Raw genomic sequence first — 27,894 nt, forward strand, 5'->3', positions numbered from 1 at the left:
GTGTAAGATTGTGATGACGAGGCTGGTCGACAACAAGACATGAATTGACGGGATAGTCGCCTAGGTTTTATCGTTTTATACATTCCCCATGCCATGCTGCTCTCTCACTCGAATTTCGGGTAGTAATCTGCTTCTCTCCCCAATAACACGCTTCTCTCACCGGAACTTTGGACTGCCAAAACCCCGCGCCCGAGATACCAGCTCAGGAGGTCTCACGTATCCATAACACCAAGTAAGTCAAGAGACATCGTCATCAAGTGCCAAACCACCGTCGGTTTCGTCGGAACTCGAAATCAAAGTTGATGTTAGTTAAATTGTTCGTGATTCATCCATATGCCTAGGCCAAATACGGACGGCGATGAAATTCAAACTGCTCCGTGAGACTGTGGATGTTGAACACTAGAGGCCCACAAGAAGTTCAGATCTCACGCGCGCATTTCTCATACAAAGGATATATCAATCCTCAATAGCCCAAGCCACAGATACCCGACAAGGATTCTGTGTGTTGTCCGGCTGAGAGCTCAACCGCCAAGTGGACGATTGTCTGATGAAGCTCTTGCGCAGTCTTGGCCGGGGCGGACAAAATGACGTTGAAAGTATCCTACCCGGTAAACCGGTGCCGGAGCGGATGTACGACTAACGACAACGCGAGAACGATTCACTTCGGTATCGCGTGTCTCTCCGCGGACTCGCAAGGTCTCCGGTTGTGTGGACGCAACTACGAGATGGAGACTGGAGTTCGACTAGTGTGTTGCCGCTTTAGGAAGTTCTCGTGATCTCGCAGTCGGTGAGGCAGATAATCACCAACGTTTTAGTGATTATGCCTTAGTCAAGACCCTTATGCCATAACCCACTAGGTATCCAGTGTATTAACCACAAAGGTATAGAAACATCTGACAATCTCTATCCGGGATGGGATGTGGTCCATAATATATTCTAATTGACTTTTAACTAGGAAGATGGCAGTACACATTTAAAGTTATATGCCATCCCGAAAGAGCCGAGCGGTGATCTGCGCCGGCTTCCACTGCACAGAGCCAGCCTTAAATGGGCAGAATTGTTGGTTTTATTGTTTCACATATACGGCTTAATAGCTGACCAATACCGGAAAACGTGGTAAAAAAGAGAGCACCCGTGCTCCATCATCGGGCTTATAAGCTCCAACCTCCGATAATAATAGATTGCAGCAACACCGCAAGCTTCTGCCCATCACAATTCAACCTCCACCCAGCTTGCAAGTTCCTAGCATACACAACACACAATGTTCCGAACTTTTCTCAATTCTATTTCCCCAGGCATGCAGACTCCGCCGGAATCCACAGTCGCCAATTCTGCCTCCCTCAACGAGTCAGGTCAGCGAGTGACCGGCTCGACGTGGGATGTCCACCCAATCAGCCACCCTGCAACCGCGCCGTGGCATCTCAACCTGTCGGAGTCAGACACCGACAAACTTATCAACGGATATCAGCCCGCGGCGATGGAAGATCGGTGGATGTGCCGTTCGGATGGGCCGGACGAACAAGGCAATATAGTGGTCCATGTGTACCGAAGTTGGACCGGCAACGAGCAGTTTCAGATGAAAGTGACTGCTTCCAGCCTCCGCGGGACCGCACTCCGCGGATCCGAAGCCAAGAATTCCGGTGAAAACGATGCGGAGATTACAGAGATCACATGGGACACCGGCAGTGGTGATACGCAAATGTCGGAGGAGGATGCGAAGAGCTTGGCGACGACGATTTGTAAAAGGGTACTGGGATGTGAGCTCGAGAATGCTTCTTAGCAGAGGAACAGAAGTAGATGTCATCTGATTGCTGTGGAGTTTTCAATATGAAACTTTGTCTAGTTCTCGGAGAGAATGTCACAATGCGTAGCCAGCTATTTAGTCATCGTGCGTCGTACATCGTACTGCAACCAAACCATAGACCGTTGGGAAGTGGCGCCAAGAAATCATGCACAACCTGACCCCCAAGTCACATCCCGTCGGATGTTACCTCTAAAATCCGCTTCCTTCAGCCTCAAATTGTGAGCGGGATACATCGGAGAGCGAGGCTCAGACCCATCAATAATGGATGAAAGTGAGAGTTCACTCAACTGCGGGTTGCTCTAGCTTAGTCTGTTCCACCTTCGGCTCCGTCCTCCGGAACTCGTATTGACAGTTGACCCCGAAAGCGAACTCAGTAACGAGGATCGTGATGATATCTTTGAGCTCGAAAGTAATCGCACTGGCTAGGTTTGGTCTATAAGTAGGTTTGACATCCGCATGACTACTTAGGCTATTACTCTCAGCATCAACTCATCTGCACTCGCTTCTTATCTATCACGTTCTGTTCAACATTCCAGACCCATAATTCTCAAGGTATTCTATAGGTCCAACGCCCATTCCTGTAAACTACTAACTGGGCACGCAGATGCAGCTCTCTACTCTCATCCCAGCTGTCGCCCTCGGCATTTCTGCCGTCAACGCCGAGTACTGCACACAAGCTCTCGACCCCTACCCCCGCAAGGCCAGCACTGGCTTCCGGTTTGAGAGCGTAGATGCAAACAACTGGAAGTGGACATCCAGAGACGTGCAGGTGGTCACCACGGTAAGCCCACAGGGCGGCAACTGCCAGATCCACCAGGGCGGCGGCGGCGGTGAATTTTCCGCCACTATCTGCATCGACGTACGTCCCCCATTGCCCGTGTCATGTTTGAGGTGATGCTGACCTGTTGTAACAGTTCAAGGGGAACTACGCCTGCTGGGTTGCACCGTCCAAGAACCAAGTGTGTGATATGGTCTTTGAGCAGGACGAAGCCCCTGTTGATGTCTGTGGAAACATCAAGAACATTTGGGGCTGGGTGGCTTAGGTGAGTGCCGTGACTTCTGGAAACTGACAACGTGATTGACAAATCAGTTTCCAGGCTATCAAATCTTTCCTTCTGCGCTGGTATATCATGGAATCTGGAGGACGATGGGTTGCTGGTAGAAACGGTTTGGAAAGTGTCTATTGGTGAGTTAGGTTACAAATGGAGTGGTGTTAGTCTTGTTGTCTACTTCTTATACATCTTCCAATCTTTTGCAGCAGCGATCTATCATCTATGTGGTGTGCTTTCAAGAAATGTTTGCACTGCCACCATTCGTAGGAGCAGAAATCCCAACGCCAATTCCGGTTTTGGAACTTACATAACAGTGTTTTAACATATGGATAGATACTTTCACAAGTTTCAATCTAACAGTTTCGGAAACAAAAAGGGACAAAAGATTAAGAACGATAGAGACAGTAGCTGCATAGCAATTGTAGAAACAATAGGAGCAACAGAAACGATAGGGACGATAGAGACGACAGAGATGACAAGGAAAATAGAGATCACAGAGACGAAAACAACGATAAGGACGACAGAGACAATGACAGGGGAATTAGAATAATAAGAATAGCAATTAGTGTGAGCAACTTTGACAAGGCCAACACGAACAATATAGCTCAAATTTGACCACGCTTTATCATTGTGTATTGTAACATAGAAAGACTGTGGACCGGAATATAATTAACTAACCTGAAGAACAGCAGGCAGTTGGGCTCTTTATAAAGCAATAAGATATAAGCTCCGAGATCCACAACTTCTGAGTTGGCTATACGTCTGAAGTTCCCAGAAATAAAGGACACGCGCGAGAAACACGAAGTAAAGCTCTAAGTGGCATTCGATCTCTAGGTTCACAGTGCTTATTATTGAGATAATGGCGTATCTCAAAGATTCCGGTCTCTTTCTGCCACATCTGTTCTTGACCTACTTGTTCCCTCTTCAGTGTCTTCTACCTTCGGCTCTGTGCGGTTCCGCATACGTCCCGAAGCCCCCCTTACGAACAGCATGACTCTCGCAGAACTCATTATTCAAGTCCGATCGACAACAGCCATCGTCTACAGCTCTTCCGATCGTCCCCAGTCAGCCTGAGCTCCTCCCTCCCCTTCCCCCTCAACCCTCTTCAACTCCACCCCAAAAGCGACAGGCACAACCTTCTCAACCCTCCCATCCTCCCCGGACACAAACTCGAAATGGTCAAGCGCCTTGTACCCGTACGTGATCCGGTCAACAGTGCCCCAGCTGAGGCAAGACGCATCGGCATGGAACGCCTCCCTATCAATCGCCTCCCGCTGCTCCGGCGTGAAATAGTCAAACACAGCCCTCCACGCCTCCGTCTTCCCATCTCCGGACTCCAGCCCCGTGGGATACGCCCTCGCCGTGACGTTCGGGTTCGGCTCCATCCCCGTCTTGTTCAGCCCCGTATGGCTGTACCGCCCCAAATTCGGCACAACCTCGAATCCCCTCACAACCCAGTCCTCCACGCGCACCCCCCACCCGCCATCAATCCTCAACGTCACCGCCGACCCGGTCTCCGCGTCCTCAAACCGGCCCGCCACGCGGCTCGCGGCCTCCTCCCGCGCCGCCTCGTCCAGAGCGCGCACGAGCCCCGGCAGCAGCGCCCACAGCTTCCACTTATAATACGCGGGCACGACCGCCGAGATCTCGGGCCCGGCCGCGAGCACGGAGACAGTGAGGCCGTACTCGGGCAGCAGCGCGAGGCCAGCGTGGTAGTTGAAGATGTCGCCGCTCTTGGCGTATACCTCGACCGGCCGCCCGCCTGTCAGGTTGGCTGAGAAGAGGCCCTCCCACGGCTTGCCGACGAACTCGGCCGGCGCGGACGTGAAGGTCGACGGCTTGAGCCAGCGGCGCGTCTTGGCTGGGGACAGCAGGCGGTGGCGGAGGATGGCGTCGCCGAAGCTGAGCATGTCGCGCGTCGTGGAGTACATCCCCCCGGCCCTGTTCCTCTGTAAGTCACACGATAATACTTCATGTTGACCAGTGTTGGGCAAAACTTACGGGCCAAAGACGCCCAGATTCCAGTCCCAGATCGTGTCGTTCTCAGGGATGAACAGCGTCGACAAGTCCTCAGGGGGATGGGGGTACGTTGTGGAGGACATGCCCGCGGGGTCGAGGATGAGTTCCTGGAGGACCTGGTCGAAGGGCTTCCCGGTGGCCGCCTCCACGACGAGCCCGACGATGGCTATACCGGTGTTGGAGTAGACGGGCGTTTGGTAGGCTGGGTAGACTGGTGGCCGGCGGTTCTTAAATACCTCGATAAAGTCTGGAGCATGATGAGCGTCTCGTGCCTCCTACCAGCACGACTGGAAATCCAACAACTCACCTTCCATAGCACAAGGCCGCTGTCCAAGAAACCCGCCACAGGCCGGCTTCTTCTCCAGCGGAGGCAGGCCGAGAGCCTCCCAGTCGCCCTCATACTGTCCCCGGTCCATCATCACTGCACCCCGTCAGCAAACTTTCCCTCTCCGACCCCCAGGACGTAACCACCACTCACTATCGGCCCCAATGCCAGAAACATGCACCGCAACAGCCTCGACCGTAACCTCATCCCACTCAACCTCCAACCCATCCAGCCCCCCCGCCTGGCCCTTCAGCGCCGGAAGAAACTTCGTAACCGGGTCATCCCACTTCACCACATCGTCCCTCTGCAGCGCCGCCAGCACCGTGAACACCTTACTCACGCTCGCGAGCCGGTAGACGGTGTCCTGGTCCACACCCTGTGCGCCGCGGGCATCGCGGCGCGGCGGGGTGTGGTGGAAGTCGAGCAGGGGCTCGTCCTCGAGGGCGGACTTGACGGCGATCGACACGGCCGAGGTTGCGAACCCCGCCGTTTCCTCTTCAAGAGACGCGCGGAAGGTCGCGAGGGCGCGTTGGACGGCTGGGTGGGCGGACGGGTTGCGCGCGGCGGGCAGGACGGGGCCGAGGGGCGGGCAGGTATAGGATGTTGCGGCTGCGAGGGGGATGAGGGCTGAGGGGAGGAGTAGGAGGCGCATGATGGGCTGTTAAATTATATGATTTCATATGTTTCTTGTCGTTGATTCAGTTTGAAGTGGTGTTGCAACGCCGAGACTAAAGAACCACTTGGCATCCTTCTCGATCAAGAACGAAAAGACATGCTTTAAACAACCGCAGAGCGTCACTTCTCATCATAATAAATGAGTCAACCATTCGCAATGCGTGCGAGTGCCCCAACCGCGATTCGGGTCATTCTTACATATCTCACCTTCCAATCCCAGCTTGGCGTCATCTGGCAAAAGATCCTAATCCGCGAATTCTCACCCCCCTGTTTTCACACAAATCACCCAACCCAGCGACCACAATCAAGGGCCAAGAAGAGAAAAGAAGCGCCATCTTTCTTCGGACTCACACTGCAACGTTGTTCATCCGCTCGTGCCAAACACCCCATCACTCTCGGGTCAGCAACGCGAATCGCTTGCGAGTCCTCCCCAGCAAACTTGCATCTGCAGGCCAGGAACTGATCCGGCGCGGCTTATGTAGTACCAAAGTACCTTATTGCTCGTCGATTATGCCATGCTCATTCGCAAGAAACACTCTCGATTGACAGAACCCCGCCCACTGCTGTGCGTCTTGCGTGCTTACGATGACGTCGGCTGACACGCCAACATCCATTCCAATGGTGCCAGTACCTTTCCTCTAAAGATTTTACATGGGCTCTCACAGTGGGTTGAGGAACAAAAGAAGGGGGAAAAGATTGTGCAGAAACATTGTAAAAGGGGGGTCACAGACACACGCAAAAAGGCATCAAATTGACGTGGGAATCGTTAAAATTCTCATCCGAGGAAAACAAAGGTGATCTCGCACCCCTATATCGCGAGAGATCCCTCTAGACAAAGAACAACATCGAAGAAACTCTGTTCCCCACAGCCGTGGCCTCAGAAGCTTCTAACTGCCTTCCTTTCCAAAGCGTCAGAACATGAGAAGAAAAAGGAGATAATAAAACCAGAAACAAGCTTTCTTGACTCTCTCTCAGCCACCCACACGCCCTCCTAAAACGCCTTGCGGTCCGCGCATCCTAATCCTTCATCGGCTCTCATGCTCACGTCCCGATATTGCGGGGGAAAATAAAAGCTAGTTGTAAAAACATGCAGAATAAGCACATGGCCCTTAGGCCCAAGAGGGCTCTAGATGGAGTTTGCCCCTGGCAACATCTATCCAACCCCGAAAATAGGAGCGCTGGGACCCCCAGCTTCCTCCTCGTCATTCCTCCCATCCCAAGATTTCCATCCATCTCATGTCAGACCTTACTTCTCCATATGTCCATCGTTGAGAAGCATCTCCAAGACAATCTGCACGCCATGTTGCTCAGGATGGCTCATGGAAATCTTGACCGTGCCCTTAGAGTCTTCTCCCGCCGGCGTTTGGCCGCCGAGCCAGTTGTTCTGCTGGTTGTTTGTCGCGTTGCCGCCCGTCGGGCCTCTAACACCGAAGTCGAGGCAGCGAACATCGCGGCCAGCAATAATCTGTCTGAGGCGACCGTTCTCGGCGTTGCGCACCTCTACGTAGTCTCCGTTGAAGAGGAGCAGGTACTGTCCGTACATTGTCGCACTCGTAGCCTTCTTCTGCTTGCCCGAGTACTCCATGATGAGAGTGCGGCTCACATCACCGTGCTTGTCAACATAGACCGCGCAGTCCTCATACGCCAACAGGAATTCCTGGTCGTTCAGCTTGAACATGCCGAGTGGCCTTTGGTCTCTAATTCTGCTGGCAATGTTGGCAATCGCTGGTTGCTTCAGGTCGGGGATCGACATCGTCTGTTTCTTGTCCAGAGTGAGCAACTCGAAGCCCTTGGCAGTTGACACCGCGATGTAGCTCTGGAAGAGGTTTAGAGAGTAGCACTCTGTCGGCAAGTAGAACTCATCATAGTCGCGGAACGAATCAGTACTGCCCTTGATGCCTCTGTGCCCACCAAACAGCCGCGATCTCTTTTCCGAGGCTTTCTGGAATACTGGCTCAAGCACCTTGAAGGTGTTGTGCATACCCTCTCTTCGTTTGAAGAAGACAAGCATACGCTCCTTCATGCGAGCCGTGGCAAAGAATGCCACATCCTTGGCCAGCCTTTGAGGGGCCCGCCTAGGGTTGTCGTGAGCGGGAGCAGGGAAGTTTGATACTGGCGCAATCACATCCAGCGGATACGCAATCAGGGATCGGTCTGCAATTATGAGGCAAACCGAAAACTCCTCAAGCACTGCTATTTGCGTGACCCTTGAGGTTTGTACGCTCTATCTATCGTTAGCATCAATATCTCAAGAATTGCAACAAGCTTCACTTACCCTCATCCACCCGCGGGGATTTGTCGCGTCAGAAATATACACGCCGTAGTCTGTTCCGATGGCAATGATGGACTTGCCAAAGGCGTTGAACCCGCAAGCACAGTTGACCTGCGCTCGACACACCGGAGCGGGCCCCCTGCCAGGTCCGTAGACCTCCTCAATCTCACGGACAGCGCGATCGAGCGGGGTACCCCGGATTGGAACGCCTGGTTGCCTTCCGACAGCGGACGCCGCATCATAAACGAAGGCGCTGTCGGCGAGCACTCGAAGGCGGAAGGGCTCAGCATTCTGCGAGAAGAGTGCCTTGGCATGGCGTGTCTTTGCCTCGATAATCTTTTCAACCCATTCCGCTCGGGCCTGCGACGATGTAGCGTAGAGGGTGTAGGTCTCGTGACCGAGATGCTTGATCTTGAAGGGGTAGAGGATTTTGCCTTCGGGGTCGGTAGACAAGGATGGCGTGAGCCTTGCGGTAGAGGTCGAACCGATTGATGAGCTCGTAGCAACATGTTCCAGGCCCGGGCGCTCAGTACCGTTAGACGTGATCTTGTTAAGCCTCGGATCTGATCCACCTGCACCAACTCCGGTCCGGGCCAGGGGTGCTGTGATGCCTTTCTGCTTGGAGATCGGATCGTCGTTCATCGTATCCAGGAACAGCAGAGGCATTGGAATCGGCTCCTTTGACACATCGTACTTCTTCTCACCCCTGCCATCCTTGAGGCTGACTACCTTGGCAAGGATGAAGTAATGATCAAACAGCAGCGCGTGCGTGTCGACCCATCTGACACCCTTGGAACCCATTCTTTGCAAATCGCCCTGCTTAATAAGCTCTCTGCCCAGATGGTCAAGGTTGAGGACTGAATGAAAGCCGGGTCTCAGGACGAGCATGGAATTGAGCTCCATCATCTCGACCTTCTTCTGCATCTCCGCGACCTTGGTGTCACACTCCATGGTAACGTTGCGGATTTCTGCGATTGCCCTTGCGAGATTCGCCTTCTCCTCGTCATCGCGAATGGACTTCTTCTCAACGGTCTCGAGGAGCAAAGAGTATCTTTGCAGACGAGTGATCGGGGTCTTGAGGAAATGCTGCCAGCCCAGACGCTCAGAACGCTTGTGCTTTTGTACTTGATCCAGGAAGTTGCGGAAGAGAAGGTTACGATCAGACTCTTTTCGCACCATGTACTCGGCGTAAGGGAACTGAGACGCATAATCAATGTACACATCGCGAGCCTTTCGGATCCATTCGCGGAAAAGGTCCGAGAAGCCTGTGATCCAGGGGCCCTGCTCTTGCTGTCGGTACTTCAGTTGTGCAAGGAGATTATCCTTGTTGACGATTTGGACAGCATCCGCCTTCCCGAACACAACTTGAAGGAACTTATCAATCTTGTTGGGAGGAATGATCGGCGGCTGGCTGTTGCGTAAGTGGTCCCTGTAGAGGACGCGAAGGACCTCGAGTTGGTTGACGAACAACTCCTCACTGTTGACGATTTCGTGAAGAACGTGTTGGCGTTCAACCTCCTTCTTCGGCTTCTCTGCCATGTCCGCATCTTGAACCTTATAATGGACATTCCAGTCAATAGCCTTTACCTCCTCGAGCAGCACCTCGTCCAAGTTGGCCTTTTTCAATGTCCTCATGCAGTGGTACGAATAGCACCGGCCGCTTTGGGGCTCATCGTCATGCAGCTTGGACGCGTAGCAGCCGGCGCCTGTCAACTGGGGCAAGACTCCGGAAATTTGCCCGGTTCCAAACTTGACCCATTCTTCTTCCGGAACCAATACACCAGCGTCCAGCATGAGCTGGGACACGAGCGTGCTCAGAAGCTCAGCATCAGCAACGTTGATCGTAGGAACCTTGGCCGTGAAGAGCTTCAGCAACGCTTCCTCTACTGACTTTTGCTTCAGGTCCGGTTCGCCGTCGGCCATTTCCCGGATCCAGTTTGCGATTCCGCTCAGGGCCCACGGTTCTGTACACCTCTTGATGTCACCTGATGTCAACTTGGACGGAACAAATTTCCTCTTTCGACCGCTTGGTAAGGTGATCATATCATATGCCATCGAAGAAGGTGTTCCGGTATCCGAGTAGGCATCGTAAGGTAGTCCTTGCTGTGCGGCAAGCTGTTGCTGCTGCATTTGGTATCTGGCCATCTTCCTCCGCTCTTCAGCCGCGTCAGTTCGTGATCGAGTCGGCGCCTGCACCTGAGGGGTGTGGCTGTGGCTTGATAGGGAAATTGACCGCTCAGGGAATGGCGATTGTAGAGAGTTGACCGTTGTCGTGCTCTGCTGGTAATAATCGGAGCCGTCGTTATAGAGCGTGCGGGAATCGGTGCTGAGCGAGTGGGAATGGTAGCTGCGAGTGGTTTGCTGTACGGACAGCAAGGAGCTTGTATCGCTACCCGGGCCTGGCGGCAGCGCTGGAAGTGGCCTGTTCGTAAGTCCGGGATGGTAGAAAATGTCAGGGTAGTCCTCCTTGTACGGAGACTCGCTACCGCTCTGCTTGGAGTTGAGTGATACCCGTTCATCGCCCTCGTCGAAGCTCAGACGGTGAGTCGATGGAGCTTGCAGGCCGCCGGTGCCGCCATAGTCGACTTCAGCCTGCCTGAATGCGGGCGCTTGAGAGTAGTCGTTCGGGTTGGGCAGCGGTCTTGATCCGTCTCGCGGCGGTGATCCCATTTCGCCGCCGTACGCCAAGTTTCCAGCATAACCACCAGACAGAGCACCGAGGTCCATGCCGCCAAGATCTGTACCGTCGCTCTGTTCCTCGGGGGTAGGTTGGAACTGGGTCAGAGTCGCGGGGGCAGCGTCATAAATCGCTGCCATGTTGCTGAACCGCCGGTCTTCCAAGTCGGCCTGTTGCATGGCCAGAAGCCCCGCGGTTCCCTCTGGGTCATCGTCGTCTTCGTCGTAATCGACCGTGAGGGTAGGGTTGCTTCTGTTCGGAGCGGATGGATTCATCGATGCGAGGTCTGAGTTGTAGCGTCGTAAGCCTGAGAGTTCGTCGTCGGAGAATTGACCGTTGACAGGTATGGGTCGGTGTCGTCCGCCCAGTTCCGCCTCAATGTCTTGCATAATGTTGGCCTGCAGCTGGGCTTGGTCCTCGTCGGTGGGGGTTGCGGCGCTCGGGTCCCAGGTCGGCTCCTCCATCGGCCGACTGGGAAGAGGGGCATTGGTGGGATGTCGTTGCAGACCAGGAGAGTGTTGCGGAATCTGCGGCGAGGAAATCGGGGAGGCTGCCGAGTCGGACCGTGTGGACCTGTTGTAGAAGGAGGTAGGATCGGCAGAGTAATTTGGCCCGACAGGCATCTGTGACTGCATCGGATAGGGGGCCGACGAGGTGTCTGATGCCGCATATGTTGAGCCAGTACCATTTGTCCCGTACGCACCGTAGTTGTCGCCGTAAGACTGCGAGTATGACTGCTCGTAAGCCGGGGCTTGCGAAGCTCCGGAGGCCTGCATCGACTGGAAAGTGGAGTTGTATGAAGCGGGAGGCGACTGAAAACCGGAAGAGGGCTGTGAGTTGGTCGGAGAGCCGTAGCCCTGGCTGTAGTTGTTGTATCCAGAATATGTCGGCTGCCGCTGGGGTGCCGAAGAGGTGCCCGCGTAGGCGGCCGGGTTGTAAGCAGGCGGCGTGTAGCTGGAAGCGGCGGGAGGAGTGTATGAAGTGGGCGAGGCGGCAGACTGGAATCGGTGCGACGGATGGGGGAGGTATGGCAGGCTCGTTGTCGCTGAGGCCGTCGACGGCGTTCGCGCAAAGGCCTGGGGGTTGTATGTCGAGTGAGACGATGTGGGAGGCGACGAGGCTTGGTACTGATGTTGGTAGCCGGACAGGGCATTGTTTGTCGAGCCGTAGCTGTGACGACCTCCAGAGTGGCTCGACCCAGTCGGACTGGTCAAGAATAATTCGTCCTCGCCCCTCGAAGATGTATGCTGGTGGCCCTGGGGAGGCTGCGCTCGGTTCTGGTCAAACATGGCGGCGTCGTCCCCGTTGTTGAAACTCGGGCGTCGGCCGAGGTAAGACTGATCTTGCGACTGGTCGGCAGTGGGGTACTGCACCGGGGGCACATGGCCATAACGACGCTGACCGTCGCGAAATGACATGGCGATCGCGAGCGGGGATGGCAACGATGTCGAGAAATTGTTCGTGGAGTCAGCCTCTGCCGCAGGCTACTGTGTCGACGGAAGCGGCGTGTCGGGGAGGGTTCGTTGCATCTGATCGAAGCAAGCTCGAGCGAGTGACAGTTTGCTGCACAGTGTGCCGCTTATTCAAAGGTTCGGTTCGGCATGCGCCCAGGACTGGGTCTCTGGTGAGTCGGGGATGATATTTGATGAAGCGTAAGGATGAGGTTGGTCGCTTGTCCGGGTGATCGCGGGGTGAGCCTCGTGGTTGCTGGTGGTGCAGCGGCGCAGACGGGGCCTAGCAGGACTGACGTCTTTTGGGTGCGGCCCTCACAGCTCTGGGCAGTGATTTGCGGCGGCCGCGGGCTGGGGAAGGTCGTTGGGCTGATCGGCGTAGGACTGAGGCAGCGGAGGCAGCCGTCGCACGGCGAAGGAGGACTCCACGGCAGGACGTAAAAGGCGATGGGAAAGAATGACAAGTGCAATGCAAAGCCGCAAATTTGGTGCGGTGTCGAAAGATGTTGGGCGCTGCAACGAGCGTAACCGTCGTCAGGCGGATGGCGAAGAGGAGCGGTGCGGTGCGGTGCGGTAGAGGCAGCTCACAGTGCGGAGCGTCTGCCTAAGCTGGGCTGCTGGTCACTGGCTGCTGGCTGGCTGGCGGCGAGAGCGACAACCAAGCCACAATACCGGGGCTGGGACGTCGTCACAGACCGGGGAAGTCGCAAGGTCAGCGTCGTCGGGTTTGGCTTTCGGGGCTGGCGGTGCAGGTTCAGGTGCAGGTGCAGCGCGTAAGGACGTCGACGACAAGAACGACACAAGCAAGGCAATGCCCGCGTTCTCAAGGATGGTGCTAGGCGCTATGAGGCCTCTGCTTCTTTTGGCGGGTTGAGGTGAGGTGGTGACAGTGAGAGGATGTGCAGCGAGGCGAGTCGCACACTGGCCGTGTTCGTCGTGTGTTTCGTCCTCGGGTCTCTTTCGGTGTGGTATGGTGTGCCTGACTTGACCTGACCCCGTCGGAATTTGGGGAAAACCAGGCGCAATGGTCGGCAGGCGGACAGGACAGCCCTCGTCTTGTCGTCTTCGGCTAGACGATGAATGGGATTGTTAGGGCGTCGGTCACTTGCTGCTGTGGTGCAAGGTGAGGAGAAAACAGAGAGTTGATGCTGCCACCACACACAGACGGTTGGTTTCTTTGCAACGAATGTCGCTAAGAAATTAGGTAGGTCCTGGTGCAAGTTGTGTGCGTTAGTAGTGTGGAGGGTGGTGTGGGTGAGGACGACGACGACGACCACGCGCTGCGACTGGGCTAATTGTGACCAAAATATGAGGCACCAACAGAAACAACCCGCCCACGTTGATATTAGTGTCACCACCTGCTGCTGCTTTTTGACACCCCAGTGCTGCTGATATGTGCCCAACGCCGGGTACCGGTAACAGCTGCGGTACGAAACAGAAATAAAAGAAGAAAAAATTGCTGTTCAGAAATTGAGACGGGCCTGGTGCGTCTTGGCTTGGCCGCACCAGATTGAACTGGGACGAACGGGACCGGGACTGGGACGCTGGCTGGGCTGGACTGGGCTGACTTGGGTGATACGTCCAATTAAGGTGCATGTACGTGTGTGTATTCTGGTCCCCGTACGATGGAACCTTCTAACCCCTCTCCCACGGGCCTAAGAAGAAACAGGGTGCGTTCAAAGCCTCAATAAGAAAGTGTACTTGAATCTTGAGTTGTCCATTATCGACACTCCTTCAACGACGCATAGGACTTGCGCGTCTGATACCATATTTTTCTCCCGGTCCCAACATGAACCGAAACTAAGTTAATGCTAGCATTTACTTCGTGGGAAGAGTACCTGCTTCTTTTACAAAGTACGACGCACTGTTGGGAACTTGGGGAATGGCTGTCGGAAAATACAACGGGGGGAGGCCAATCACAATTTCTCATCTGTTTCGTTTCCTGTGACATTCATCATCCAGGACTGGGAACTGCTACGGTACCCAAGTACCTCCCCTCACCTCACCTCCTCACCTTATTTCCTTCGGAACACCGCTGCTGCTTTCTTCACAGATCAGTTTCGTCTTTGCTTCTTCGACATTGCTGACGACGGAACAGCCGTTGTCAATTCCTCTCACCCTGGCCATTGGTCATTGGCCCTGAGCTTCTGCGCCGAGTTCTCGGGCGGCCACCCCTCCTTCTTGGCTACAACGTACCTCTCTCGCGAGTCTCATGGCTTCACAATGACGGGTGTCTCTCTGATTCCCCCACAGGGACTTCACGTTCCCTCCCCCTCCTCTCTCGTATTCCAACAAACCGCACAACTGGGCTGCTGCAGGCCCGTACCTTAGGTTTGATTGACCGGGCCTGGCCTCCTGGTCCTCGTCCTGCAGCACCTGTCCGCACACACGCGCCGCGGCGCCCTGACCGCACGGAAAATTCCAACAACTCGGGGTCCCTGCCGGTGGGTATCTTAATCTGTAAAGATGGCTGCTAGGCTCTATGAGTTTAGCGAACCCCATTTCTCGTATCCTCGCCCACAGACGCCGACAAGGACCGTATATCGCGACCCGCGGGAGCTCCAGAAATGAGCCTCCAAGCTTCGTTAAACGGTCGCTTAGCAATGCGAAAAAGGAAGGAGCACGCAATTCCCAGCTTCTTCGCTGTACTATTGATTTTCTTCTCGCTCATTTTTTCTGCGAGAATCTATCCGTAAGGCCTTGTGCAAACGACAATAGTCCGATGGGGCAGTACGGTGTGTCTCACTGATATGCGGATTTCATCGCTGAGAACCGCAATTCCAATCCGCTTGCAGTCTAGGAATCCCCATAGGGCCTCCTCGACCGTGCCCTGCAAACACCAAAGTGAAAGGGAAATCGTCGAACTCTTTGACACCACGTGTCCCTCCAGGATCGATCTTGGCCCCCGGTCCGCACGATGCAGCAGGCTTGGCCGGCCTCCTTATCCGTTTCTGTACCTGTCGCTGGCTCTCCCAATGCCGAGAATCGTCCACCAGCCCATGCCTTTTTTCCTCGAAATATAGAGCAGTATCTTTTCGTTTTCGTACACTGGTCATCCTGAAGGTGGCCGCAAATACCATCAATCCGAAGGAGATTCTGTGAGCCCGTTGTCTCACGCACTGCCCCGAGCCAGCCGTCTCGACAATCGAAGGTGATTGTTCCGTAGGGCTGATTGCATCTGAATGAATGACACGGCGCGCGGCGGGATTGGGTCTCCGCACCCGTCAGCCCTCCCCCCGGCCAGCAAATGCCCGACTTAACCTCGTTGGGGGTTCATCCTTTATGCAGGAGAGACAGCGGGCACCCTACGTGCTTCAAGTTTGTTCCAGCTGCAACCGCCCTCGTCCGTCGTCCGGACTGCGAGCCTCTGGGCTTCATTCCCTCCACGACTTGTAGAGAAAGCGCTCAGTCGATTTCCAAACAACATGATTTGACCAGTTGCCGCTCGTTCCGGAGGTCTGCTGGAAAGTGAAGCTGATGGCCAAAACAGCCAAGTAACATTGCTGAAGCATATCCAAGCTTTCAGATGCTTCGCAACCAAACCATCTTGACAGAGTCCAGTCGGTTTGCATCGTATCTAACGGCAGTTGCTCATTTACAACGATGATGTCAACGACATGATATCTCGACATAGGCCCCGCCAGCCCGCTATATGGCCAAAGCTTCATGCTAGCCTAGCTAATATCGTGCATTGTCCATGAAGCTCTCGATTGTTACCAGCTTTGTCATGTAATGCTGGCTTCTGGCTCATCAAGTGCCGGGCAGAACCCTGCTACTGATGCTGCGACACAGATAGTCTACCTTGTGAGAGGCTCAGCAACGAGGTGCTGCAGAGGGAATGCTCAAGGTTGTCGTGTCGAAAGTTCACAGCAGCATGACCGAAGCATCGGATGCCTCCCGTAATTCTCACCCAGCCACCCGGCATTCGCGGGCCAACTACCGCTGGTGCTGACGCCTCGCTGTCGGCGGCGGATCGCTTTGAACCAAATCGCCGGTCCGGCTCAAGCCATGGATGGGAGGGGTATTGCGTGCCTGGCGACCTCCACACCTCAAAGGCGGGATCGCATCGCGGAGAAATGTCCTCTCCGCGCTCCGTGCAGAGCTGTCCGAGAATCGGCTCTCCCACGAACGGCGCCTGATGCCTCTTCTGTCAGCTCCTATGACGGAGCCTGTTCGTCGCTGGTGTTCTGCCACCGCGAGGCTATTTGGTCGTCTCTATGTGGCATTGCAGCTGCCATTTGTAATCACGTCGCGGTACCCAGGCAGAGCGAACCAATCAGCTCTCACCAATGGCCAATAAGAATCCACTTTCCTCAGCATGACGGCGATGAGATAATGTCGATGCTGCTCTGGAAGCGGGGCAACACAGCTTCCCCACCATGAAATCCCACTGGCAGAGACGGGCAGTGAATAGAAGCTGTGCTGTTTTGGCTGGCGGGATGGCGGAAAGGGGAGATGTGGTTGTTGCAGAGACGGAGGGGCGAGCTGTCCCTCGGAATTCCGAATTGTTCCTCTCCATTCCCAATTCGATGCTGAGAGAGGAGAGGAGAAGAGATAGCGGCCCCCATTGGATGTCACAGACTTTGTGCAAGCTTGTGCCGGCCCGCCCGCCTCTCTGTGCTTTCACTGTTCCGTCGGTCTCTCCTGCTGTTGCCCAAAACCAGGGACTCCATAAGGTACTTCTCTGCGCTTCTTCCCCTCTTTACCTCTAAACCTTCGTCATTTCTCTCCTCAACCACTATCGATTGAGCATCACAATCACAAACAACACCCAACCTCAAGAAAAACAAATCTAAAATCAGTCAAAATGGTCAAGGCTGGTAAGTTGGACACCCTTTATACCAGGACGCACACTCCATTTCCCTCCCCTAGTGCAGAGCAGCGGCGCTGGGATGGAGGGGTAACGCAGTCCAACCATCCAATTTGCGCTGGATTGAGCGGGTTTTTGCACGATTCCTGCTGAGCAAACACCCTGATGGCTCCGCGACATGGCCTCGACTGGGAGCAGCTTGCCGCTGGCCAATCTTCAGCCTCGAACGATCTCCATCCTCTTCGTCCCTTGCGTCGTTGCTCTTCGATCCGTTTGGCCCGAATTGAGAAGCTCCCGTCGTTCCCGTCGTGGAGAAGCCGGGATGCTGCGTTCCTCTTGGGGGAGGACAGGCATGGGGGGATATGATGAACCGGTCGATCAGAATCAACTTTGCTAACCTTGATGGCCACAGTCTGCGTCGTCCGTGGTGACTCCAAGGTCACCGGCTCCATCGTCTTTGAGCAGGAGTCCGAGTCTGCCCCTACCAAGATCACCTGGGACATCAGCGGCAACGACGCCAACGCCAAGCGTGGCATGCACATCCACACCTTCGGTGACAACACCAACGGCTGCACCTCCGCCGGCCCTCACTGTAAGTCAGCATACAATGTTACCCAGCGCCTCGCTCGCTAGCAAACGCGGCACAGCTTGCTGACCAGATGGCCTTGTCTCGCAGTCAACCCCCACAACAAGACTCACGGCGCCCCCGAGGACTCCAACCGCCACGTCGGTGACCTCGGCAACATCGAGACCGATGCCAACGGCAACTCCAAGGGCACCGTCACTGACTCCCACGTCAAGCTGATCGGCCCCGAGTCCGTCATCGGCCGCACCATCGTTGTCCACGGCGGCACCGACGACCTTGGCAAGGGCGACAACGAGGAGTCCCTCAAGACCGGCAACGCTGGTCCCCGTCCCGCTTGCGGTATGTGCCCGTGAATAGTTCTCTTAAAGATGACAGAAGCTAATAATCGTTTCAGGTGTCATTGGTATCTCCAACTAAGTCTATAGTAGCTGAGCTAGCTTTGCTGGATACACTACGTCCCGAGGCGGGGTTTTGAGAGTAGCCCGACCATCAGGGGGCCTTCTCAACCCGATACCAGAGCTGTAGTGACGGAATCTAGGCTTTGAAAATGTAGTCTCGGGCTAAGAGTCCAAAATACCTCTTGCAATAAACAAAATCACCGTAATGTCTGATCACGTGAATGTGTAGCTTTTGAGCCGCTCTGTTTGCGGATGAACAGCTACGACGGAGATATCAAGCATGCCATAGACAATAGGAACGACAGAAAACACGAAGACTGGGTATTATCATGAGATCATGATAGCACCCTGACTACACAGCAGAACTCATGAAGTGCCTGCATCAGTCGAAGTTCTCGGAACGGAGGTGGGGGCGTGGTCCTTGCACTGTGAGGGGTAAAGGATGACGTGAACACTGTCAATGTTGACATGATTCTTGAGTATCTCTTAGCTAAGGCTCAGCACTGGTCTTGCACTTCTCATGGAGTTTTGGCAATCTTCATGAGCAGCCCATACATATCTAGACGGCAGATAGGACGCTCTGCCGATGCATCCTGAGGAGACATGGAACTAAGTGAATGCACCGTCCATTCACGAGCTGTTGAGGGGTCCCAGCTGGGGCGGTCAGTCTGGGGTGAGACGCTTCAGGGAGAAGCTGCGTGGCTGCCCCCTAGCAACCCCCCGAAGTTAGCACCAAGGACAGCAGTACCTTACCTAAGGTCGCCTCAACCCCGCTCTCGTCTAGCCAGCGGCCAGTAGCAGCCACGGCCGGCTGCCTGCTACCCCTGTCGTCGGGTGGTCCCTGAACCTCCTTTCCCCACACTGCCTGCTCGAGACCGGCCGAAATTGAGGCAAGCTGTCAAAAAGGCGGTACGATTGTCGAACGTTCATCGAACAGTCGCCTTTCCGTACTCTTCTCTCCCACTCTCCCCCCCTCCGAAAAACATCACCACATCCTCCTCTCTATTCTCCATTTTCTATAGTAAGTCCATGGTTTCTGTTTTGTTCCCATTGGTGCTCCGACCTAGCTTCTGGATGCTGTTCATGGAAGCTACTGCTGGCTGCCGCGCGACCTGCGTCTACCCACGTGAGCTTCTTGAAGCCCCATCTTGAACAAACAGCCACGATTCCGCTAGGTGTTTGGTTCCAAGACCAGACTATCGAGCTCTTTCGGTCCGCAGTTTTCATGCAGACATCATCCGAAAGCTCATTGTTATGCCGTTTTGGAACAATTGTCTGCAAATGTCTAAGACGGCAGGGACGAGACATGGAAACGGTCACTGCAAACAGCTCGGAGAACTATGCGCTAACCAGCACAGTTTACCTCCCAGTATCCCAGCCGCTTCTTGATCGCCCATCATGTCGAAAACTTTCTTCGCCAAGGTCAAGAGCGTGCTGAGCGGCGACACTCTGGTTCTTACTGCCCCGAACAACCCCAAAGCCGAGAAGACCGTCTCCCTCGCCTACGTCAGCGCGCCCCGCCTGAGCAAGGATGGCGACGAGCCCTATGCCTTTCAGTCAAGAGAATTCCTCAGAGAACTTGTCGTTGGCAAGCAGATCCAGTGCACAGTAGTATACCAAGTAAACTCTGGCCGCGAATTTGTCTCTGCTCTCCTCTCCCGCGATGGTCCCTCCCTTCCCGATGAGGCCATCAAGGCTGGCTGGCTCAAGGTCAGGGAAGAGGCGGGCCGCAAGGACGATGACGAGACGGTCCTCGCCCGCATCGACAACCTGCGCCAACTCGAGAGCGACGCCAAGGACCAGGGCAAGGGTCTCTGGGCTGGCACTGGTGGCAGCATCGAGGTCCAGAATGACCTCGGCGGCCCCGACTTCATGAAGCAATGGAAGGGCAAGACTGTCGATGGTATCGTCGAACGTGTTCTCAGTGGAGACCGTTTGCTCGTGCGACTTCTGCTTTCGGATAAGAAGCACGTGCAGGTCATGACGCTCCTTGCCGGAGTCCGCAGTCCGTCCACCGAGCGAACGGTTCAGTCCACTGGCCAGACCCAGCCTGCAGAGGAGTTTGGCAACGAGGCTAAGAGCTTCGTCGAGGAGAGACTGCTTCAGCGCCGCGTCAAGGTCGACATCGTTGGCGCCAGCGCCCAGGGCCAGCTCGTTGCTGCTCTTATTCACCCCAACGGCAACAAGAACATCGCCGAGTTCCTCCTGCAAGAGGGTCTGGCGAGATGCAACGACTTCCACTCCACAATGCTCGGCGAGAAGATGGCCGCTCTGCGCGCTGCCGAGAAGGCCGCCCAGGACAAGAAGCTTCGCCTGCACCAGCACCACGTCGCCAAGGCTGGCGGCTCTCAATCAGACATGATCGTTGCCAAGATCATTGGCGCCGATACCATTATCGTCCGTAACAAGGCCGGCACTACGGAGAAGCGCATCAACCTCAGCAGTGTCCGTGGTCCCCGCACTAACGAGCCCTCCGAGGCCCCCTACAGGGATGAGGCGAAGGAGTTCCTTCGCAAGAAGGTTATTGGCAAGCACGTCCACGTTACCATTGACGGATCTAAGCCTGCCCAAGACGGCTTCGAGGCCCGCGATGTTGCGACTGTCACTGAGAAGGGCAAGAACATTGGTCTCATCCTTGTTGAGGAGGGCTACGCTACCGTTATCCGCCATCGCAAGGACGACACCGACCGCGCCTCCAACTACGACGAGCTTCTCGCTGCTCAGGAGAAGGCCAAGGAAGAGAAGAAGGGTATCTGGTCCGGCAAGGCCCCTAAGCTCAAGCAGTGGGTCGACGCTTCCGAGTCTGTACAGAAGGCCAAGATCCAGTTGGCCACTTTGCAACGCCAGAAGAAGGTCCCTGCCATTGTTGACTTTGTTAAGTCTGGTTCCCGTTTCACCGTTCTCATTCCCCGCGAGGGAGTGAAGCTCACCCTGGTTCTTGGTGGTGTCCGCGCTCCTCGCGCCCCCGGTCCCCGTGGCGAGAAGGGTGAGGAATTCGGCGCGGAGGCCGCTGACCTTGCAAACCGCCGCCTGAACCAGCGTGACGTCGAGGTGGACATTTACGACATTGACAAGGTTGGCGGATACATCGGTGACCTGTACGTCAACCGCGAGAGCTTCGCCAAGATCCTGGTTGAGGAGGGTCTTGCTTCCGTCCACGCCTACTCGGCTGAGAAGTCCGGAAACGCCAACGAACTCTTCGCTGCGGAGAAGAAGGCCAAGGAGGGCCGCAAGGGCCTGTGGCATAGCTGGGACCCCTCCCAGGACGAGGAGGAGGAGGCTGTCGCTGTTGACACCACCACCAACGACACCCCTGAGGCTTACGATAACAAGCCGAAGGACTACCGTGACGTTGTCATCACCAACATTGATGGCAACGGCAAGATCAAGATCCAGGAGATTGGTAAGGGCACTGCCGCTCTTACCACTCTGATGAACGACTTCAAGAAGTTCCATTTGGACTCGAAGAACGCGAAGCCCATCAGCGACTCCCCCAAGACTGGTGACTTTGTCGCCGCCAAGTTCTCTGCAGACGGCCAGTGGTACCGTGCCCGCATCCGCTCCAACGACCGAGCGGCGAAGGTGGCCGAGGTCGTCTACATCGACTACGGCAACACGGAGAAGCAGCCCTGGTCTAAGCTCCGTCCTCTGGACCAGGCCCAGTTCACCACCCAGAAGCTGAAGGCTCAGGCCATTGACGCCTCGCTTTCCTTCCTCCAGCTGCCCAACGCCCCTCACTATCTCGAGGATTCCATTGGATTCCTCGCGGAGCTCACCGAGGGCAGGGAGTTGGTTGCCAGCTTCGACTTTGTCGACACCAAGGAGAATTTGAGCTACATTACTCTGTTTGACTACAACGCCAGCGACAAGAAGCCTGGTCCGAACGACTCTCTCAACAAGGAGGTCGTCGCGAACGGCATGGCCATGGTGCCCAAGAAGCTCAAGGCTTGGGAGCGCAGCAGCCAACACGCCGCTTACCTGAAGCACCTTAAGGAGGTTGAGGCACAAGCTAAGGAGGAGAGGCTAGGCATGTGGGAGTACGGCGACATCACCGAGGATTAAGGGAATGTGATACCAAAGAAAAAGGAGGAGGTTGTTTAGGAAAAAGTCATACATAATATGCAATAGCGTTAATGAAGTACAACGCACAGGGCCAAACGAAGCCCTTGTTTTTATTCGCAGTCAGCCTCACCTCCCCTCCCCCTCTTGATCACGGCGAGCGAGTGAGTGAGTGCTGCGGTGTGGATTTCCGACGGTGACGGGACTCTACAGCGTCCCTCGGGGTTACGTAACGTGGAGCACCCGGTGCGCGGAAGTCGCATGTTGCGCAAGTTGGCGGTCGGGATCATCGGCCGGTCGGTTCAATGTTCCATGGCATACACCCCTGCCATGCCCCCCACTACTCGGCCACTCGGCGGGAAACTGGAAGCACGCCGCCCTGCAGGCGAGCGGGCTGTCCGCGCTGCGGCTGACGGGGGGTGGAGGGGGGAGGGGGGACAGCGGTGGTGGTGGGAGATGGAATGTCAGAGAATACCGAGACCCGGAGTTTCCTGATACGTGACGTGGACTTGGCGGTTGTTGTTGCTGTTGCTGGCTGGACCTGATCTGATCTGACATTGGCGCGGCACAGACTCGCTCACCTTTCCCAAAGATTTTTGCAGCGCATATGACTTTGAAGACTTATCATTTTGCCGCTTGGCTCTTACTGGATGCGGGTATTGGGTGTAGGTTAGCTGTTGATTCGAGGCCTTTTGTTGCGCAGATGTCGATGGCTGACTGAGGGCCACGCAGCCTCATTCTACGCTGTAAATAGCGCAATGAGATACAACAGCGTCTCCAGCGTCTGTTCTTGCATGGAGAACGTCGGATAGCGAGCAGGGTGCAGCATGCTCATTCTTTATCTCTCGCGGAAACAGCGAGAGGGCCAAAATAAAAAAGGGACAGGACCCAACGACGTGATGTCATAAGAGTGGCCCGGAATGACATCAACTGTGGCTATTTTGCTGTTGCTGCAGACTGCACCGTGGCCTGTGCAGAAAAAGACAGCCTTGAAGATTTGTAGCGCAACCAAGGTCCCAAGGCTGTGTGATAAATGATGGTGGTTTGCTCATGCGTTTTTTTTCTTCTCTTCCCTACCGGCTAAATTTCTGTTGAACGAGGCATGGATGTAGACCCCTCCCTCCTCGCATCGAGGCTTGTTGACTACACCTCAGAAAAAAAAAGTTGCTCGGTTAAACCACGTGTCCGATGTCGCCTTACCGTTGGCCCAAGACGCGAGGGCGAAGACGAAGAAACGAGGTAAAGCTCTCCGGGCCACGGACTTTAACCCGGCAGCTGCGGGAGGTCTTGCCAGGCAATTTTTGCGGTGATATTTTCCGCATATCGTAAGCACCCAGCGGATTATGTCAGCTCTGGAGGCCTTTGTTCTTCTGGCAGGCCGTTTTGTCACTTTTCTCCGACGCCAGAGACGAGGTAAAATCCGATACAACTCGCGACAAGGCCGAACGAGCGCAGGGTGCCCCGGCCCCTCTCTCGGTTTTGTGAATATGGAACATGGCTGCTGCAACAGCAGCGCCGTAGTCAAGCCGTGTGTATATGTACTACAGGACCGCAGAAGTGGCAGCCAGCAGGCAAGCAGAAGCAGCCCGTTGCTGCGTCAGGACCCGGCGGCGGGTATTCTGCGAAGTTTGGAGGTCGCGGAATACTGGGGGTATGACGCCGATTCTGGGTCATGGAGGGGCAAAACTGCTGCGAATGGGGCCCGAGTTACCTCTTGCTACCTGGACTCATTACTCGACGGCCCGTTGGGAAACTTGGATGAAGGAGTAGTTGGTATGTACAGTGTGCTCCTGAATCAGGCCTTCACCGAGAGGAAAAGAGAGCGAGAGACTGTCGAGGATCGCTTGAATTGTCTACTCACCTTATCATGAAATGACCCCGACCTCGAGACGATGAGGGGTTGCCGTTGCCGTTGCTGTGCGAGAAAAGCGCTGGGGAATCAAGGTGCAGCAGGAGCAGCGTGTTGCAGGGAGAAGGGGTGGAACACGGAGGGAGGTGGGAGGAGGGACCCCGCTCTCCCAATAATTGTTGCTGAATTGGCCGGAGCACTGGAGTCCGGGGCCTTGCCTCCACCACCTTCACTGTCATGTTCCGTCAACACTGAAATCAGAACCGCTAGAGGGGCACTACCACCGCTAATTGCTCGTTCCCATCCCATCTCTCATAGGTTTGGTGCTCTCCCAGTGCTGGTAGGTATCAGCGTTCTGCTGCTGTCCCTCAATTTTTTGCAGCCACTTCACTCGTGCATGCACCCCCAGAGTGTGGGTCTAAGCTCAACCAAAAGTCTATATATATGTAAATACCTCCACCACGACTTCACATCATCCCACCTCTTGCATCTCGTCACGTCTCTCAATCCCTCTCGATTTGAATGATCAATCAAACAATCCAAAATGTCTACCTCTCTCGATCAGCTTAAGGCCACCGGCACCGTCGTTGTCTCCGACTCCGGCGACTTCGCCTGTAAGTCACACCGTCGTCACCCCGCCATCGTTACCCCTCCATCCCCCCCAACCGTGGCCGGACACGCTCCTGGCCAGATGAGCTATTTTTCTCATCCCGCAACACCACGAACCCAATAGCGAAAACAAAGCTGACCGCACTCCCAATCGACAGCCATCGCCAAGTACAAGCCCCAGGATGCCACCACCAACCCCTCCCTCATCCTCGCCGCCTCCAAGAAGCCCGAGTACGCCAAGCTGATTGACGAGGCCGTTGCCTTCGCCAAGAAGCAGGGTGGCTCCGTCGACCAGCAGGTCGATGCTGCCCTCGACGCCCTCCTCGTTGAGTTCGGCAAGGAGATCCTCAAGGTCGTCCCCGGCAAGGTTTCCACCGAGGTTGACGCCCGCTTCTCCTTCGACACCAAGGCCTCCGTCGACAAGGCTCTCCGCATCATTGAGGTACGTTTCTTTGTCCCGGACTAGACGCTGCGGGACAATCGGGTTCTAACAGAGAAACAGCTCTACAAGCAGCAGGGCATCGACAAGGAGCGTGTCCTGATCAAGATCGCCTCCACCTGGGAGGGTATCAAGGCCGCCGAGATCCTCCAGCGCGACCACGGCATCAACACCAACCTCACCCTCATGTTCTCCATCGTCCAGGCCATCGCTGCCGCCGAGGCCGGCGCCTACCTCATCTCCCCCTTCGTCGGCCGCATCCTCGACTGGTACAAGGCCGCTACCAAGAAGGAGTACTCCAAGGAGGAGGACCCCGGTGTCAAGTCCGTTGAGACCATCTTCAACTACTACAAGAAGTACGGCTACAAGACCATCGTCATGGGTGCCTCTTTCCGCAACACTGGCGAGATCACCGAGCTTGCCGGCTGCGACTACCTGACCATCTCCGTACGTTCCGTACCTCTTACTCCCTTACTCAGTACTCAACTAACACACTCGCAGCCCAACCTGCTTGAGGAGCTCCTCAACTCCGACGCTCCCGTCCCCAAGAAGCTCGACGCCTCCAAGGCCGCCTCCCTCAACATCGAGAAGAAGGCCTACATCAACGACGAGTCCCTCTTCCGCTTCGACTTCAACGAGGAGCAGATGGCCGTCGAGAAGCTCCGCGAGGGTATCTCCAAGTTCGCTGCCGACGCCGAGACCCTCAAGGGCATCATCAAGGCCAAGGTCCAGGCATAAATTGTCACAATACCCCAAAAGGCGTGAGCACGCCGAGGAGAGAAAGGAAAGGTGTAACTGGTGCGAGGAGGCAAATTACCCAAATCATGACGTGAGAATGACTTAATGAGACGGATACACACACCCATGGATACAACAGAAGCGGAAAGGGGAACGCCAGATTGTTGGAATGGCGGCGGTGGATGAATGATATCTTAGAGCGAAGGCAAACATAGCACAAAATCCCGAGATAGATTGCTTGGTTACCAAACCTCTGCGCCCAGCTCTCAGATGAGCTCGTGTGTAATCTGACGGCCTTTTCCTGCCATGTGTGTTTGCCGCGATCTAGGATGGGCCGTCTTTGATATATTGATGCTGAATGAACACATACAAACCCGCCTTGGGATGTTCTCACGAACCTTCAGTAGACTCAGTTGTTATTATGTTCACGGATGTCAAACAGCGCAGAGTCTAAGTCACTGATTGAAAGTCGAAAACGCCAATGGTATTACTATGTTCATTAGGATAAGAGCGGGTTTTCCGCCCGTCTTGTCATGACACCCGTTTATACAATCCATTCCCCCAGCCCGTCCGGGCCTGGTGGGAGTTCTGTCTCTAATTCTCTCTACCTGCCTCCCTGTCGCGGAGGAGCCCAGAGAACGTTGTTTCTTTTTGCCTTCGTCGGCATGCTTTTCCTCGCATGCTAGTTTTGCTTCTCTTTTCTTTCTTCCTCTTCGACTGCACAATCCAGGGCACGCCGAACACATAAACAAGCCATCATCACCTGTTCTTCTCCTTCTTGCTCTTCTTGTCCTCCTTCTTGCACTTGATGCTCTTCACCTCGTGCGTCACCCCCTCCGCCGTCGCCTCGATGACCAGCGCGCTCAGCTCCCCACCGTTGACGCACCCGGAGTCGAGGCCGAAGGTGTACTTGTCAATATTGAGCCCCTTCTTCGAGTCGTGGCCGTAGGCGACGGCGGTGCGGGGCTCGTTCTCGGGCAGGCTCTTCTGGTGCTTGTTCCAGGCCTTGGACCAGCTGCTGGAGCCGTCGCGGCGGTCGGTGGGCACGGCGATGACGCGGTCGTCGGGCTTGCGGCGGCGCTCGTGCTCCTGCTCAATCATGTTGTCGGTGATGCCGGGCGCGGCGGTGTGCGTCTTGCGGTACTCCTCGAGGGCGTTCTTGGCCTCCTGCCGGCGGAGCTCCTCGCGCGGGTAGACGAGGCCGCGCATGTTCATGACGGCCCAGGGGTCCTGGGACTTGAGGGCGAGGCCGGGGACGAGGCCGGCGTGGACGACGACGAGGTTGCCGAGGGACTCGATGGTGCCGGCGTCGAGGATGACGGGGAGGGTGGAGAGCCAGTCGATGTGCTTCTTGGAGAGGGATTTGGCGGTGGCGCGCTCGGCGGAGTCGCCGTGCGGGAAGACGGGGAGCTCGAGATCGTCGTCGGTGTCGTTGTCGTTATTGTCGTCGGAGTTCTCGTCCTCGTTGGAGGCGGCGGGGCCGTCGACGGGGTTGCCGTGGGCGTCCTCGTCGGCGACGTGGGTCTTCTTCATGTTGCGGTGGGCGAGGAGGACGCGGTCCTCGTGGTTGCCGCGGACGGCCGAGGCGCCGAGGCGCATGGCGAGGTCGACGACGCCGCGGGAGTCGGGGCCCTTGTTGACCATGTCGCCGGCGAGGACCAGGTGGTCGCCGCGGGCGGTGTCGAAGGCGAGGTCGGCGAGGAGGGCGTCGAGGGAGGCGCGCATGCCGTGGACGTCGCCGACGATGATGAGACGGCGGCCCGGGTTCGCGCGGGAGGGGACGTGGCGGTCGGGGAGGGTGGTGATGTGGACGGAGAGGTCGGTGAAGCCCGGGCGGGCGGTCTCGCCGTAGGACATGGGCGCGTCGGCGGGCGAGGGTTTCGGTTGGGGTTTTGATTGTTGGCGGCGGATGGAGGGGAGGTCGAAGGAGGCGAGGCGGGCGGCGGCGAGGAAGAGGGTCGTGATGATGAAGAAGGCCGCTATCAGGATGAGGCCGCGCCGCGGGCGGGACGGGGCTGGGAAAGACATCTCTGTTTCGAGGTGTGCGTGTTTTCCCTGGCCCGGTGGTTCTTTTCGGCGGGTGTAGGCTTGGGCGGAGACGTCAGAGTTGTTCCTCCTGAGGAATGTGCAG

At 55.8% G+C, this 27,894-nt stretch overlaps 7 protein-coding genes across 7 annotated transcripts; 4 read left to right on the forward strand and 3 right to left on the reverse strand.

Annotated features, from left to right (window-relative positions):
• Positions 1 to 1,297: 1,297 nt before the first annotated feature.
• Positions 1,298 to 2,847, forward strand: GCG54_00008716 (uncharacterized protein; the record flags this gene model as incomplete). Its single annotated transcript, XM_045408677.1, has 3 exons — positions 1,298 to 1,747; positions 2,409 to 2,663; positions 2,719 to 2,847. 3 exons carry the CDS (start codon positions 1,298 to 1,300, stop codon positions 2,845 to 2,847), a joined length of 834 nt encoding a protein of 277 aa, XP_045266420.1.
• Positions 2,848 to 3,896: 1,049 nt separating this feature from the next.
• Positions 3,897 to 5,852, reverse strand: GCG54_00008717 (uncharacterized protein; the record flags this gene model as incomplete). Its single annotated transcript, XM_045408678.1, has 4 exons — positions 3,897 to 4,797; positions 4,858 to 5,122; positions 5,183 to 5,296; positions 5,354 to 5,852. 4 exons carry the CDS (start codon positions 5,850 to 5,852, stop codon positions 3,897 to 3,899), a joined length of 1,779 nt encoding a protein of 592 aa, XP_045266421.1.
• A 1,269-nt stretch (positions 5,853 to 7,121) lies between these two features.
• On the reverse strand, positions 7,122 to 12,242 carry GCG54_00008718 (Rho1 guanine nucleotide exchange factor 1; the record flags this gene model as incomplete). Its single annotated transcript, XM_045408679.1, has 2 exons — positions 7,122 to 8,099; positions 8,151 to 12,242. The coding sequence occupies 2 exons, from the start codon at positions 12,240 to 12,242 to the stop codon at positions 7,122 to 7,124; spliced, it is 5,070 nt and encodes a 1,689-aa protein (XP_045266422.1).
• Positions 12,243 to 17,082: 4,840 nt separating this feature from the next.
• On the forward strand, positions 17,083 to 18,088 carry GCG54_00008719 (Superoxide dismutase [Cu-Zn]; the record flags this gene model as incomplete). Its single annotated transcript, XM_045408680.1, has 4 exons — positions 17,083 to 17,095; positions 17,498 to 17,677; positions 17,762 to 18,010; positions 18,066 to 18,088. 4 exons carry the CDS (start codon positions 17,083 to 17,085, stop codon positions 18,086 to 18,088), a joined length of 465 nt encoding a protein of 154 aa, XP_045266423.1.
• Positions 18,089 to 19,467: 1,379 nt separating this feature from the next.
• GCG54_00008720 (Staphylococcal nuclease domain-containing protein 1) lies at positions 19,468 to 22,131 on the forward strand (the record flags this gene model as incomplete). The annotated part of the gene is made up of 1 exon (XM_045408681.1): positions 19,468 to 22,131. One exon carries the CDS (start codon positions 19,468 to 19,470, stop codon positions 22,129 to 22,131), a length of 2,664 nt encoding a protein of 887 aa, XP_045266424.1.
• A 2,390-nt stretch (positions 22,132 to 24,521) lies between these two features.
• On the forward strand, positions 24,522 to 25,763 carry GCG54_00008721 (Transaldolase; the record flags this gene model as incomplete). The annotated part of the gene is made up of 4 exons (XM_045408682.1): positions 24,522 to 24,591; positions 24,745 to 25,028; positions 25,089 to 25,472; positions 25,527 to 25,763. The coding sequence occupies 4 exons, from the start codon at positions 24,522 to 24,524 to the stop codon at positions 25,761 to 25,763; spliced, it is 975 nt and encodes a 324-aa protein (XP_045266425.1).
• Positions 25,764 to 26,522: 759 nt separating this feature from the next.
• Positions 26,523 to 27,791, reverse strand: GCG54_00008722 (Bis(5'-nucleosyl)-tetraphosphatase symmetrical; the record flags this gene model as incomplete). The annotated part of the gene is made up of 1 exon (XM_045408683.1): positions 26,523 to 27,791. The coding sequence occupies one exon, from the start codon at positions 27,789 to 27,791 to the stop codon at positions 26,523 to 26,525; it is 1,269 nt and encodes a 422-aa protein (XP_045266426.1).
• Between the last annotated feature and the right edge of the window lie 103 nt (positions 27,792 to 27,894).

This window comes from Colletotrichum gloeosporioides, assembly GCF_011800055.1.
Source record: "Colletotrichum gloeosporioides strain Lc1 chromosome Unknown consensus_30, whole genome shotgun sequence".
Classification (NCBI taxonomy): Eukaryota; Fungi; Ascomycota; class Sordariomycetes; order Glomerellales; family Glomerellaceae; genus Colletotrichum; species Colletotrichum gloeosporioides.